This window comes from Peromyscus eremicus, chromosome 2 (genome assembly GCF_949786415.1).
Source record: "Peromyscus eremicus chromosome 2, PerEre_H2_v1, whole genome shotgun sequence".
In the NCBI taxonomy this organism is placed as follows: Eukaryota; Metazoa; Chordata; class Mammalia; order Rodentia; family Cricetidae; genus Peromyscus; species Peromyscus eremicus.
The window spans coordinates 64724230-64739317 of NC_081417.1; the positions used below are offsets into that span (position 1 = coordinate 64724230).

The 15088-nt window shown below is 48.7% G+C and overlaps 1 protein-coding gene across 2 annotated transcripts in view; it reads right to left on the bottom strand.

Annotated features, from left to right (window-relative positions):
* Pax5 (paired box 5) overlaps positions 1-13315 on the bottom strand; it is a 177079-nt gene extending 163764 nt beyond the window's left edge. For both annotated transcript variants that reach the window (XM_059254259.1, XM_059254260.1), the window contains exons 1-3: positions 13273-13315; positions 7495-7660; positions 1657-1854 (exon numbers count right to left, since the gene is read on the bottom strand). In XM_059254259.1, the coding sequence (XP_059110242.1) occupies positions 1657-1854; positions 7495-7660; positions 13273-13315 (407 nt within the window). The remainder of the gene's footprint in view (positions 1-1656; positions 1855-7494; positions 7661-13272) is intronic.
* Between the last annotated feature and the right edge of the window lie 1773 nt (positions 13316-15088).

Genomic DNA, 15088 nt, shown 5'->3' on the forward strand with positions numbered 1-15088 from the left:
AGGACCAGAGGAGACTTCAGGGACACTCCAGTCTGACCACCTCTTTCTTTCGAGAGGGAGTCATTCTCTGTGCTCAGTCTCAGCACTAGCCACAGTAGGCTGTGACTCTGAAGAAATTGGAATGGTTCAATTCCAAGACTTCTGGCTTCTTTTTCTTTTGTGGGTTTTAGAGAAACAATTGTTTATATTCATCTCATCATTTCATCCCCGACTGTGGGTTTGTTTGTTTAATTATTTATTTCTTTGGGTTTTGGAGGCAGAATCTCAAGTCTCTCACTTAGAAACCTCCATGTTGCCAAAGGATGATCTTTAACTCTACTGTAACTCCAGATACTGGGATGACAGACATATACCACTACACCAGGGTTAGGTCATGCTAGGGATGTAACCCAGGGCTTCCTGTACGCAAGGCAAGTGCTCCACCAGCTGAGCTATACCCAAAGCTCCTGCTTGTAGCCTTAAATGGATCAGAGACTGCACTATCTATAATAGAAAATCACCTTCTTCAGGCGGTGGTACATTTGTAACCCCAGCATCCAGGAAGCTGAGACAGGAGGATCTTTTCAAGCACATAGCAAGTTCCAGGCCAACTATAGATACATAGTGAGACTGTCTCATTATGTATTAAAAAAGAGGAGAGAGGAGAAAGAAAGAAAGGAAGGAAGGAAGGAAGGAAGGAAGGAAGGAAGGAAGGAAGGAAGGAAGGAAGGAAGAAAGAGGAAAGAAAAGAAAATCTTCTTCTAGAATGTAATTTTCATTTTATGTAGTATTTTATTTTTTGAGTTGGGGTCTTGCTATATAGCTCAGGCTGGCCTCAAAATCACTGCCCTCTCCACCTCCAGAGTCTTGGAATTACACATATGTATTTCCACACCTATTCCAGGTCAGAAATTTATTTTTAAAGCTCTGACAGTATCAGTCAATATGCTTTGGATCAGCCTAAGGGAGAGAAAAGAAAGAATAGCATGTGAACTCCAGGAAAAGGCTACGCCTGGTGTCATGGTCTATTTCTGGTTTTATCTATCCATGGGTGACATCTAAGGGTGTGTGGGAGCAGGCATCTCTTTGGCTCTGAAGCACCTGATACCCCTAAAGATCCACACTAGAATCATTAGAAAATCCCTGGGCTCTCAGAAAACAAACAAGTGTCTGTAGAGTTCTCACTTCAGGTTGGCAGCAGGGCTAGAACAAAAAGTTCCATGGCCCCAGCCCAAAGGGAACTTTGTTTCCCACATCTATTGGTTCAACCTCTGTCCAAACTGGAGGCTGGACTGTCTGCCTGGGAACCTCTGGGATGAGCTAGCACTCAGACCTGGAGCCCCTAGCAGGGGAAGGGGTGTTTGTGAAGGCCTAATCAGGACAGTTTATACAAAGTGCCCCACATAGGTAGATAGTGAACTGGGTGATGCCCATCACTCCCCGGCTCCGAGAATTCAAGTGGCCTGGGTATTGGCATGGTGTCCTCCCCCCGGACTGAGAACTCCTGTCCCTTTTAGAGAAGAGAAAGGTGACAGAGTCCAGCAAGCATCACTGGAGTTATGCTTTGCTCCTATCCCCAAGGAGTGACAAGAGAAAAGCAGACCTTCAGAGAAGACAAACGCGGACCCTCAGTACAGCGGCCCCACTACAGCCGCCCCACCACATCCCAGCCCTCACCTGTTGATCGAGCTGACGCTGGGTACCGTGTCGTTATCACACACTCGCTCTGCCAACAGCCGGTCCCTGATCTCCCAGGCAAACATGGTCGGATTTTGGCGTTTATACTCAGCGATTTTTTCCACCACTTTGGGAGTGGCAACCTTTGGTTTGGATCCTCCAATCACCCCCGGCTTGATGCTTCCTGTCTCATAATACCTAGACCGGAGAAGAAAGGGCCATAGTTAGCCACAGGAGCCCGCAAAGTGGAAAGTGCGAGTCAAGATGTGCTGAAAATGTAAACAGTGAATCAGATTTTTAAATGTAGTACAAAAAGGTATTAAATAGCTCGATAATTTTTTAAATTTTATTTCTTAAAATATCATATTTTGTGTACATGCGTGTCTCCGTGTATGCACGTGTGTTCCAAGCTCAGAAAACAATTTTCAGGAGTCAGTTCTCTCCCGTCATCATGGAAGCCCAGGGATTGAACCCCAGCCACCAGGCTTGGCAGCAAGCGCCTTTATCCAGAGCTATCTGGCCAGCCCACTAATAATTTTTATGTCGGTTATATGTTGAAACGACAATCTGTGTCCATTGGGTTAAATAAAATTCATAGTTAAAATAAATTATACCACTTTCCTTTCACTTTTCTTAATGTTCTATGAGAAAATTTCAAATTGCTCACATGGCTCGTATTATACTTTATAACATAATTATAAAATACATATATTATATTGGACAATGCTAGCAGCAAGCTACATATTAGCAAAATGCCTTCACATTCATCCACCATGTTACAGATTATAAAAACGTTGCGAGCTGGATTTGCCTCTTGGTTCTCTAACAGCTCTAAAGTACATAAACTGTCTTAGGTGAATGAGTAAGTGACTGGACAGTTAGGTGAAGTGGCCTTCTGTGATATTAAACACAGCTTTATAGAGGTTAAATGTTTTCCTTGGGGTCACAAAGGATTGAGGTACCTAGCCAGGACCCTAGCCAAGCCTCTTGAACTAAAATTTCCCTGGAAAGTCAGTATAGACCTTCAGTTCACTGGCTTTCCCATCCCCAGTACAATCTGCAGCATTCTCTGAAGCTGTCCCTATACTACAGCTTTTTCTCCAACAGAGAAAAACAACAACCCTGATATAAAATTAAAGGAGTGTTGGATTCCAGCGTTAATGGGAAATACATATTAGAGATCAAATCCTGAGTAATCAGAAAAACCAACCACGACTCTCGACAGTTCTTCCAGAGGCCTCCCCTGAGGTAAACGGCTGTTTCTAAGGACATTTCCATGCTATCAGCTTTTCCTCGTTAACGCAAATAGGATGTCAGGGTTTCACAGCAAAACCAAGACCAGGGAGGAGAGTGACATGGAGTATTGTTTCAAGGGAGGAGAAAGGGACTTGGTTCTTTCTCTGAATCCTAGCCGTCCCTGGATGTCTTTCTCAGTGTTTACGGAGAATTTCTCATCCCCTCTTCCAAAGAAGACTATCTTGAGGTTGAAAAAAAATTTAAATCAAAAGACATTTTAGAAATGATAAGTTTTAAACCTAGAATATTTATAAGAAGTAAGGGGATGCACTGGGAATGTCGGCACATCTGTATTCCTAGAACTTGGGAAGCGGAGGCAGGAGCATAAGGAATTTCAAGGAGACTTGGCTAGATGCATGAAGAGAGAGAGAGAGAGAGAGAGAGAGAGAGAGAGAGAGAGAGAGAGAGAGAGAGAGAGGAGAGGAGGAATAGGGAGAGGAAAAGAGGAGGAAGGGAATGAGGTGATTCTATTGGATGGATGGAACTATGACCCAGAAGCAATGGTGGAACCTTTGTAGGGTTGTTAAAACTCTAGCTTGGATGAGTCTGTTTAGGGCCAAGTAAGTAAATATTCTGGAAGTGAAGAAATAGTTCTATTTTTCATTGAGAAGAGTGACTCATTTACCAATTTTAACCATAAAACAAAATCCAACCTATCTTCTCTTTTTATAAAATCACTGGAAGCAATTTTCTAAAAAAAAGTTTTTAATCACAAAAGGGTTCAATGGATACCTATGTAAATTTATTTTTTGATAGAAAGTAGAGAGGCACCTAAATTCTAGCACACAGCAACTCTTGAAGACTCTACAGCCCCGTCAACTTCTCAAGAGAAAGCCAATTATTTTTTAAACTTATTTATTTTTATTTATGAGCATTGGTATTTTGTCTGAATATAAGTCTGTGTGAGGGTGCTGGATCCTCTGGAACTGGAGTTACAGACAGGTGTGAGCTGCCGTGTGGGTGCTGGTTGCTGAAACCCAGTCCTCAGGAAGAGCAGCCAGTGTCCCTAACCATTGAGCCATCTTTCCAGCCCGAGAAAGCCGATTATTACTATCACATAACAACTCTTTATTTGGGCACAACACTCTAGAGTTTACCGAGTTCTTCAAATTACTACGATCCTTACACATCTTTTGATGTCAGCAGGATTTTATAGAAGAGAAAATAAATGACTGGAGGACTAAGGCACTTGCCCAACTCCTCTGGTTACAGGAACAGCCCAGATTTCAAAGCAGACTTTGAATCCAGTGCTTTTCTCATCACTACAAGTTTCTGCTTTGATTATAACATTTTAAGTGTTAGTAGTTGCAATTCTTACAATTGTAGAGAGCTTTACTGTTTGCAAGGTCTTTTCTCAGGCATCTATCACTCATTCCATGAACCAACAGCCTCTGGGTCCTCTTAGGGCAAGGATAGTCTCGAGATAGGGCTTACAGATATGCAGATCACAATGTGTTCTTAAAATACATGACTCTAATGGAACGACAGTGACCACACAGAAAGTCACCAGGCAGCAGAATAAAGCCCCCTGCTTACATGGCTGGTATGTGGCAGCCCAGGGCCCCCTGCCCACCCTACTTGAGCAGTGCCAACTGTGGGATTCCGAAGTCTGGACATCCCAGGTCTCTGTCTTGCATTTGACTGACTCGTGGGCCAGGCTCTTAGAAGGCAACACAGACACTCCCGAAACCCCAACTCAAGATTGTGTCAAGTGAGGATTCAGACTTAATAACCACCCTTTCATCTCAGCAAAACAGCCGTGCAGCCCTTTGGCTCACAGACAAAAGATGAACGGCAGCCACCAGCCCGGTGCCCCTCAGTGCAAAGAAAGCAAAGAGCTTTAGGCTGGGAGTCAAGAGGTGCCATGCCTGCCGCGGCTCTGACACCAAATGGCTGTGTGATCTTGACCACACAGTCTTCTTCTCCCTCAGTTACCCCATTTCTGTAATAGGGGCGGATATTTGCCATGCTTCCTTTGCAGAGATGTTATAACAACAGGAATACAGAATGACCGTGAAAGATTTTACAAAAAAATAAAGAGAATTTGCATAAAGTAGAGTACGCAGTTGAGGATTAAAATCCCCACCGTTTTATTTTTATCTTGTGATATGCCACCAAAATTTCAAATGACCTGGCATTCCCAATGAGAGGAGACGCCAGCCCTGCTCTGTGATCTGACTTGGCCTTCCTGTGATGCTCAGTTCCTCCAGAGCCTTGAATTCTAGACCGGATGTCCACACTGCTGTCAGCCCACATACCTTCTTGGAGGGACAGGGATCCTTGCCTGTTCCCAAGGACTTTGCCTGCCTTGCTACACAGCCTTTGAAAACTGTAGCCACCACACACCAAGCACTCTACAATCTGTCACCCAGTGAGCACCCATCAAATTCTTCTAGGGGGCGGGGGGGGGGCAGTCTGTGGGTCAAATAGGCCGAGTTCAGAAATTCCCAGTCACACCGTTTTAGGGCTGAACTTGTTTCTTAAAAAGCAGTTCTAATTAGAGTGACATTTTGTCCACTGTGGTTCTTAGTTATGAAAATAATGAGCTATGAAATTCCAATTTATTGTTGACAACTTAAACGGCCAGGCACCGGAGCGGCGCATAACTTCCGAGTGCCACTCTGCCCAGTGACAAATCTATTCTGGTCCACGGGAGTCTGCTGGCCTGACTTTAGAAGGATCCCTGTCCACCTCAATCTTCATGGGAGAGGTAAAGGGCTCTGGGGCTCTAGAACACGAGATTCGGTCATTTGGATGTCTGAGAGAGGCTCTCAGCATCTTGAAATTTTCAAACAGCGAACAAAATGTCAGCTCAGCAAAGATGTCTCAGTAAAAACAAAGGAAGGGCCTCCCCTTCCCTCTCCCCCGCTTACAAAGAAGCATCACACGAAGACGGTGGCGACCATTCAGCCCCCAAAGTGAGACCGGATACTCTGAAACAGCTTCCTCTCACCCTCTTTTCTTGTACACTTTCTATTTTGTCTTTGAAAAACAACCATTCTTTTTCCCCTTTGTCTTCTCTCTTCCTCCTGTCCCCCGAAGGCCACTTCCTTTTGTTGTCCTCACTCTCAGCTTCCCTGACCCACCGTCTAACATGGCCACCAGCCCGATTTCCTGTGCTCCTTCTGAACTCCGGCTGGAACTCATTTGCTGGCTGAGTGTTATCAGAAGTGGATTGAGCCCTTGTCCTCCACAGCTGACGTGACCCACGCTAGGCAGGAAGATGAAGAGTAAACACAGGCATAGGTGGGCCCTAGTGGAACTGCCAGATTCCCATCCCTGAGATGCCTTCCTTTGGTCTTAATCAAGATCCCCTACATGGTTATTCCACACTGTTGGGAGAATTTTTAAATTCCAGCAGATGGAACAAGAAGAGCAGAAAGTCACGATGTCACTGAGAAAACTACAAAAAATACTTCAAAATGTTCACGACTGTCAGTCAGGTATCAGTTGTTAAACCATAAGGCAATCTACAGGACAAAGACGAGGACCGCTGACCTCAGGAAAAGAAATAGTAAGAAAGCCCTGAAGAGCTAAGCCTGAGAATGTTCCTGTCTGCCAGGGAAGACCTAGAACAATGTCACATGCCCAGGACATTAAAAAATATATATCAATATGTTTTGGGGTTGTGGAGAGAGACAGGGTCCCAGAGTCCTTTAGGACCCAGTCCAGGCCAAGTGATGACTTGGCCAGACCTGCCAGTGCCAGTTAGCTCTAGAAAGGCTTATTTCCTCATCTTAAAACCTTCCCTGGATCGTGCTGAGGCTGGTGAGAAAAATAAACGTGAGGCTACCAGTCTGCACAGCCCTTGGCGAGGACTGTCATTGTGAGTATTTTGCTTGCAGCAAATTGCTGGGTCAAGTGGCAACTTTGAAACGTCAGATTTGAGAGTTAGTGTTCGCCGCTGCTTTGTTTTCCTCCCTCTAATTTAACGTGTGCTTAGGATGCCTGTCACTACAAAAGAAACAAAACACCCAGAAGGAAACACTACAGCCAGCATGGGCAGGCTGATGGTGCCACCGAAGATGACGCTGGCTTTTAAATACCAAGTGCTATTTGAAAACATCTCAAAGAAAACACTGAGGGCTGGTAATATAGCTCAGTGGTGGACAATCACTTAACACGTACACAGCCCTGCACCAAAAGAGAAAAAGAAAAATAAGGAGAAATACAATAATCTCTGGGTGTCCTCCCCCCCCCAGCAGCCATTCTCTTGACCCCAAGCTCACCTAAGAGGTTTGGGGACAATTCCCAAGAGCCTTTGACTTTTGAGTTCTTTAAAATAATTCACCAGACTTTTGAGAAACACATTGTTCCTCCTGACAAAGTCGCCCTATTCCACGTGTCACTGGAAACAGGGGGTTCCACAGCTACTTTGAATAGGACGGTCTCAAAAACACTTGGCAATCTCTCAAGTGCGGAGTGTGTGGAGCAAAATGCTGCCGTAAGTTTCCCTGTGACACTGGCACCTTGAACAGCTGTGGGCTGTCTTTTAGATCTTTCTTTAAAACATTGAGGGAAGCCTGGAGCCCATGCCTTTACCTGCCAAGAATTTTGCTGACACAACCATGGCTGACCCGAAGCTGCCTGGAGATGTCGCAGGGCCTGACACCTTGATGGGCAAGTTCCACTATCCTTTGGCGGACTACATCTGGGAGTGGCCGTCCATTCACAAAAACCCCCCCAAGCTGATTCACTCCTCCATGTCCTGAAACAGATCAGAAACAAAAGGCAAGGGGAAGGGTGGTTAGAACCAGTTACATAGTACAAGTGCCCTTGTGAGCACCCAGAGCCCCTCTGGTTACAAATGGCTGACAGGCTAGATGTCTTGCACCTGGAGTCCAATCATGCAGATGACATGAGGACCCTGGGTTGCTCTTTAACACCAGTCTTAGCTTTTGTCTGTCTGCAGGCCATCAACTGAGCCACTGGTAGCTCCCCACACTGTTTTTCTTTTAGTTGCTAGCATTTTCTTCTTCATTTGGGGGAATCGGTAAGGGAATGTGTAAAAGAAATCTATATGAAAGGAGCACAATTTACTACACAATGCTGAGTTTGAGGAAGAGCCTGGGGAGAAAATTATGTCTTAAAATAATCAAATTTAAGGAGGGAGAAAATTAGTGGAATTCGTTTTCTTTTAACAAATGTCTTCAAAAGTGAAACGGGTTCTTCTAATATCTACATCTCAAGGGGGAAAGTGTTTTTCAAATCAGCAATCTAATTCAAAGAACTAAAGACTTTCTTTTTAATGACCGGCATTTTTAGATCACTGAGACAAAAGCGAACCGCTGCCTTAATTTAAAAATAGAAAAAAAAATTAAAGCCTTCCTTTAAGACGATGAGGTTGATGTGCAGGCTTGACCATTGTACCCTCTCAGAGCACACAAAAGAAATGGGTCACAGGGTCTTCTGCACACAGCACACTCCACTGAATCAGGATTTGTTAGGTGTGTCCCTGAAATTTTGGGCATGTTTTACAATCCGAAAACAGGTTTAAGTTGGTTAGGAGGAAATAAGAAAACTCCTGAATCCCAGATTTTTACTAGTGCCATGACATGTATTTTAAGTAAAGGGAGTCAGAGAAAGTGCCCCTTCTGCTCTGATACTCGGTAATGGTAACCACCGCCCAGCTGAAGGGAAACAGGACCTGAGTAAACTAAAGAGCCAGGCCAGTAAACAGACCGATACAGTGTAGCAACACCATTGGCCCCATAGCTGCCAAGCAGTCGCTAACTGGCCTTGCTGAGGATTGGAGCTAAAGTCAAGTAAGAGAATGTAATGACGGGGCTGACAGCTCAGAGGCCCAGGAGGGGAAACCTCCTATCCTAGGACAGACTGGGCTCCAGAAGGGAAGTCGAGGCACCTCCAAGGTCACACCCTCCAACTTTAAAACAGAAACATAGCCACCACAGCTCGGCCACCACCACCCCATCCTAGTCCAAGACTTATCTACAACCAGGCCCATGGACAACATCTGAAACTGAGGGATAAAACACTCCTAAAAACAGCTTTTATCCTTAAAAGTATCTAACAAATTCACAAATTACTTCCCAAAATCTCCAGGTTATGTCCAAGAAAACCATAATTTTTTAGGTAATTACATTACTTAGTCCCAAACTATGCTGAAATTTCCTCTGATTTTCAAAATGTGCCTTTGAGAAATTTTGATTGTTCTGAAACATTGCATGCAAGAGCAGAAAAAAACAGAGAGAAAATTTTCCTGAACAGAGTTTTACAGCTAGGGACATAATTGCATAGTTTCCCTAAAACAGAAAGATGACAGTAACCCTGATCAAGAGCTTTGTTCTAGGACAGAGATCATCTAAGGAAAAAAAAAAAAAAGAGTTGAACCAATTTTCCCAGAACAGGCTGGATTTAAGTAAAACAAAGTATATCCAAAATTGGTGTGTGCTGATTGGGAGGACAAATGTCAGGAAAGGGCAGGGAAAAGACCCAGCACACTTTTGATATGATCTAATGTAGCCAACCTGCAATTATTGTTTGCTACACCACTAACAATGGAGACTTCCAGCCCAAAACACAGTGGCAACCTTCAGAGGACTTCAATGCCAAGAGCAATTCTGTAAGGGAATTCATAGGTTTGTACCATCGGGGAAAAAAAAATGCCAAGAGTCTCCTAGAGTCGGGTCTCCCTAAATCATAGCAGATCCCCCAGACTACCTCCCTTTGACCACAAGGCTAAGATACTAAGGAATTTGCAGAATCTAAGGCAAGTGTCCACAGCTGACACAAACTTCACGCAGGTGACTCTTACTTTTCTTAACTTTCTGGACAGGCCCCCAGATCCCTTGGTCCTCTTGTCTCATTCATGAATCTACCCAACAGAGCACTTTATCACAGGCCTCAGGAAAGGAACTAATCTAAGACTGATAAGAAGGGAAGTCCAAAGTCTGAAGGAGAGTGGAAGTGAGACAGGGAAGGAGAACTATGTGCAAAGGATATAGACGTTGTTGACTCTCTATACTCTCTATACCATAGAGAGGAAGGGTGGAATGAGACAGATAGCAAAGGGAGGGCTAGATAGGACACAGAGTCTTAGGCAGACAGAGGAGGAGGAAGGCATGGAAAAGTCTAAATAGGCTAACAAATGGAAGGGATCTCTAGAAGACAGATCTCTGTGGGTGGGGATCTGTTTCCTCTCCTTCCCTCCCTCTCAGGTCGTGCTCCAGCTTTGCATCTCCTACAAGACTCAAGTCCCAACTTCTACTGTGGATTCCAGCTAGGTGAGGGCTCGTCTGCCAGGAGGGCACTGGGCTGAGACATGAACTCGGCTATCATTCCTAAGGGGTGCAGAATTTAGAAACTGGCACAGATACGGATGCAAACAAATTAGATAAAAACTGGGAAACAAACACAGATACAGCAAAAGTAGAATGGCCCCATCTGGAAGAGCAGGGTTTGAAGGCTGATGGAACCATGGAATTGTGGGTGACCCTAGGACCTTTGTGTCTCCGCTCTGGAAGGAACCGGCTTCTGCAGATGCTCCTCAGACCTTGTTAGGGACATATTGCCCACAAAGGGCACTGCCCACACCCCAAAACTATGGCTAGGCACAGATAATTAAGGAGATGTCTGCTGCTAGCTGAAGGTTGAACTACAAGAGCCTGGATCATTGAAATTCTTCCTAAATGCACCAGAGCAAAAAGAAGGGACACACATAGACATGCAAACAGGATCACAGAGAGTGGACAGCCAGGTGCTGACACACCTAACAGTCATGCTGTGAATACAGACGTAGTTGGACTACACAGAGGTAGAGCCTTGCGTGTGTATACACTCCGACAGTCCACTGGCCTCTCTGGAATAAACCCTTCTCTTACCCCTCTCCATTAATTCTCCAAAGCCTAACAGTATGCCTCTATTCCCAAGAACCAGTGACAGCTGATTTCTGTCAGTCCTTCTGTCTCTCTAGCCTCAGTATCATATTCTGTAAAATGGAGGTAACTCAGGGTTTGGGTCACACTCAGGTGGGACACTGGCCACAGAAGTACTTTGTAACTAACTGGTAAAATGCTCGGGGGAAGGAAGCATCTAGCAGAGAGTCATTGTACCAGTGTGCTTGATGGAAGTAGAGTAGGGTGTGGGGTACCTCTGGACTCAGAAAGACCACGATACAGCAGTGCCTGTCCCTGCCAACTGAAGCTGTCCAGTACAGAATTGGTTGGGGGTGGGGTAAGGGAAGAAGGGAGGCCACAAGGAAAAACTGACCCGAGCCAGAAATAAAGATGAAGGGAAAGACTCAGCCACCTTTGCCAGCCTGTTTTCTCTGCCCCCATCACCAGCAAATTGGGACCCAGAGACAGACTACATTGTGCAAGCCAACAGCTTTGGGCGGGAGAGCGAAGGGTCTTTCTGGAGAAGCCAAGGGCTTCCACTAGCTCTGGAAGCTAGGCTGGCCCAGCCCCCACTGTGCTGCCAGGGAGATTGAGAATGGGAGGAGGGAGCACTTCCCGAGGAGGGGGCAGATTGAAGGCCCGGCAGCAAGGCTTAGACATTAGCAGTTGGTTAACCAGCACCTGGAAGGAGCTGCTTCTCCACACGGATGCGCACCGGAAGACCACCAAGTCTGATGCTGTCTCCCCAAGGGCTTGGGCATGACCTCTGGGCAGCAGAACTCTGGACAGAGAGAGGCAGTGCGGGCCTTTGGATTTCCGCCAGTAAGGAAGGAAGCACGGGAGCCAGCCCTACCCATCTTGTCTCCCAGTTGCTTGTTGGCTGAGCCGACGCTTGCCCACCTCTCAGAGTGTTGCCCCCAACTCGTTTGTTTTCAGGTTCTCTCTGAGTAAGAGCAGAGAGGCTCCAGAGCCAATTTGTGCAGGAAAATGCTGTGGAAGACGCTGGAGCCGAGGTGGACTGGAAGCCGCTTAAACCCAGTCCCCAAATGGGGAGGAATCGTTGGGGCTGGGACCAGAGCAAGCCGCTTCACTGTGCGAATCTTTTTGCCGCTTGGGAGGATTACCTCCGACTGGGATGTTGACACAAAGAGAAGCTGACCTGCTCGTAGCCCGCTTCCGCTGCCTAAACAAATCTTCCCCTGCCGCCAGGCCACTGGGCCCTTCGTGGAAGACACGAAGATTCTTGCCCCAGCTTGCCTTCTCTCTAGCGGGGTGTCTGCTTGCTGCCTTTGTTAAATAGGGGACCCACGGCTAGAGTAGCGGGATCCCGGCTGGTTGAGGTTAAGCGAGCTTGGAGCCGACTGCCAGCCACGGAGTTATTCGGCGATATGCAGTCCACAGAGACCCGAGCTGGGCACCCGATTGCAGTCTGCCATAGCCTGGCGCCTTCCCCTGGCCGATCCTACAGCCAACAGAAGGGAAACGCGATTCGTTCCACTTGGAATTTCCTTGAAATCTCCGAATCTAATCCAGCGTTAACTCACCGTGAGAAGAGCGTTCATCTCACAGGAGGCTGTGTTAATGGGTGAACTGGCAGAATCCCTGCGGGTCAGGCAGCAGGGCCCTGCCGGTGCCCGAAATGACCCTGCCGGGTCTCCTACGCCGCACAGGCTTTCAGAAGGCAGGCGCGCCTGCATGTGACTAATTAGCTTTCTTTCTTTCTTTCTTTCTTTCTTTCTTTCTTTCTTTCTCTCTCTCTCTCTCTTTTTCTTTCTAGGAGAGAAGCCACCTCAAGGCAGGCACCCTACAGAGAACGACCCAATGGTGTCTTTGAAGGTCTCTGTCTGTACTGGCCGATGCCTGAACTCAAGTGTAGCCTAGGGACCCGGACTTCGTTGTTTTTTTTTTTTTTTTTTTTTTTTTAAATCCCCTCTCCTCGACCCAGGACTCATTTGGAACCCTGGACCAGGTGTACTTTCTTAACTCTCACGTCTTTTCTTCACACATACAGGGACTGGTCGGGGTCCCACTTTTCATTCTAAGCATCAGTCTTGGTCGGTCCCATGGCTGAAAGGGCACCAACAGAGTTGGGGCTTGGGGCTCTGTCTGAGACTCTCACCGACCTCTGTTAAAACTTCCTGCCTTCCAACTGGCCCAGTTTCGAGCCGTCTATGAGTATGAACCAGGGTTCTGAGAATTAGCTGTTGGAGACCCGGAAAGGCTGCAGCTCGCTGCCTACACTACTACCTCGTTGCTGGAGGCGGGATTTACCGACCAGGCGCTGCGGCCTTAGCGGCTAAATGCATTCCGCGTCTGCTGCCTGGAAAGCCCTGCACTTTGCAAAGTTGTCTACGCAGCTACAGAGGTCCCGAGCTCTCCAGAACTTAGTACCTGCCCCGTAGTCCGGCACCCCCAACCCGACCCCGGCCGGAGAGTGAGAGAAGCGAGCTCGCCGCCTACTTACTATGCATGGATGCAAACGGGTCGTGCTTACAGTGTATTTCCATCGGGGCGCTCCAGACTGCAGGTCGGCCCGCGCCGCTGCCTCTCGGCGCCAAAGGGCTGCTCAGAGAGCCTAGGGAGCCGCGCCACCAGGCCAGGCACCGTGTGAGCTGGGCTCAGAAAACACCTCTGAGGCCGTGGGGTCCCTCTCCAAGCCTCCTGCGGAAGATCACGGAGAGCTGAGCCGAGAGGCGGGAAACAGTGTTCAGCCAGTCGGTCTGGGAGCGGGCGCCCAACTCCAGCTGCTTCTGCTCCTCGGCGGGCTCAAGCGGCGGCTCCCGGCCCACACCCGAGAAGCTGAGGCCCAGGCGCCCGCAGCGTCGAGGGCATAGCGCAGGGGCCCACCTCCGGGATAACTAGGGGCGCTCGGCGCCGGAGCAGAAGCTTGCAAGAGGCCGCGAGCACACGGCCCTTCGTCTCACTCTGGGGACAGCGAGGCCCGCGGGCTGCCAGGCTGCTTCGGTCTTGCTGCTACGAGGGTCTGTCCACCCCTCGGCCTCCGCCAGATCCTTCCTGTCTCCCGCTGCTCGGTGTCTCTGGGGCTGGACGTGCCCCTCCACCTTTCTCCCGCCGGCTCTCCGACGTCTCCAACGAAGTTGCAGAGAACTCCTTCTCCGGCCGCGCAGGGACCGCGGCGGATTCTGAGACGCTCCAGCTGCTGAGGCTGGGAGCCCGGAGCGCCCCGGAACTGCAGCCCTCGAAGACCGGGACCCTCCGCCTTTAAACTTCCCGCGGGCCCCGAGGCTCCGGGCCCCTTCGCTCCTGGCTGTGCCTCACGCTACCAACTCTTGGAGATCCGCTGGCCGCTCTCGGGGGTCCGGGTGGGACTGTCCCCGGCTTGCCTCTTCCGGGACAGCCGCGGCGTCTGCCCAGCGGTGAGCGAGGGGCGCAGGAGAGGATGCAGGTCCCTGCCGCCGGGGCTGCTGGGGCCGCCAGGGCTGTCGGTGCTGAGATGAAGCCCCTGCCGGCTCTAATGCCCGCGCTGCCGCCGCCGCCGCCGGCGCTAGCCCTCCGCCTGCTCGGCGCGCACAGTGCGCCACCGCGCCGCCCCGGAGCCGCTTTCAGGACCCGCTGCGTGTGGACAGCGCCGCCCGGGGCTCAGCCTCCCTCCGGGCGGGGGCGGGGCGGGAGCTCACCTGCCAATCACGCCTCATCAAGCCAATCAGAACGGGGACATCCGGCCCTAGCCCGAAATACTGTCCTATTGGCTAAGCAACCCACGGGCTCCGCCTGATTAGCCGGTACCTGGGCAATGGGAGAGAATGGGGGGCGGGGCCCAAGCGGCGGCGCCACGTTCATTGACAAACGCGTGGGGAGAAGGCCTAGTGGATCGCGGAAGGAAAAGGGGGAGAGAGAGAACGGGGCCCACGCAGTGTCTGGAGAGCCTGGCTCTTGGTCCCACAGAGCCAAACTTTCTGCCGGCCGTTGGGATTCTGGGATGCGCTTAGAGACTGAGGGCAACCAAGACAGGGTGAGGACTGGGAGCGAAGTCTCCAGAAGGAAAAAAGAAAGAAAAACACCCACAGATGTTGGAGGAAGAAGTGCAGTGTCGTAGAGATTCGGCTTTCAGTCTAGGTGGCTGATTTACGAGTGTATGCCTGTCGCTTCAGACTCACTTTGCAGCTCTGTAAAATGGGCAGAGTTTAGTGAAGGGATCTTTGATGCTGGTTCCTTCCAATGGAAACATTCCCTAATTTTATCAAGAATCTACTAAGCGACGGCCGTCTCCTCTGTAACCTCCCTTCTCATTCTATCCACAGAGGCCCCAGTGCTGCATT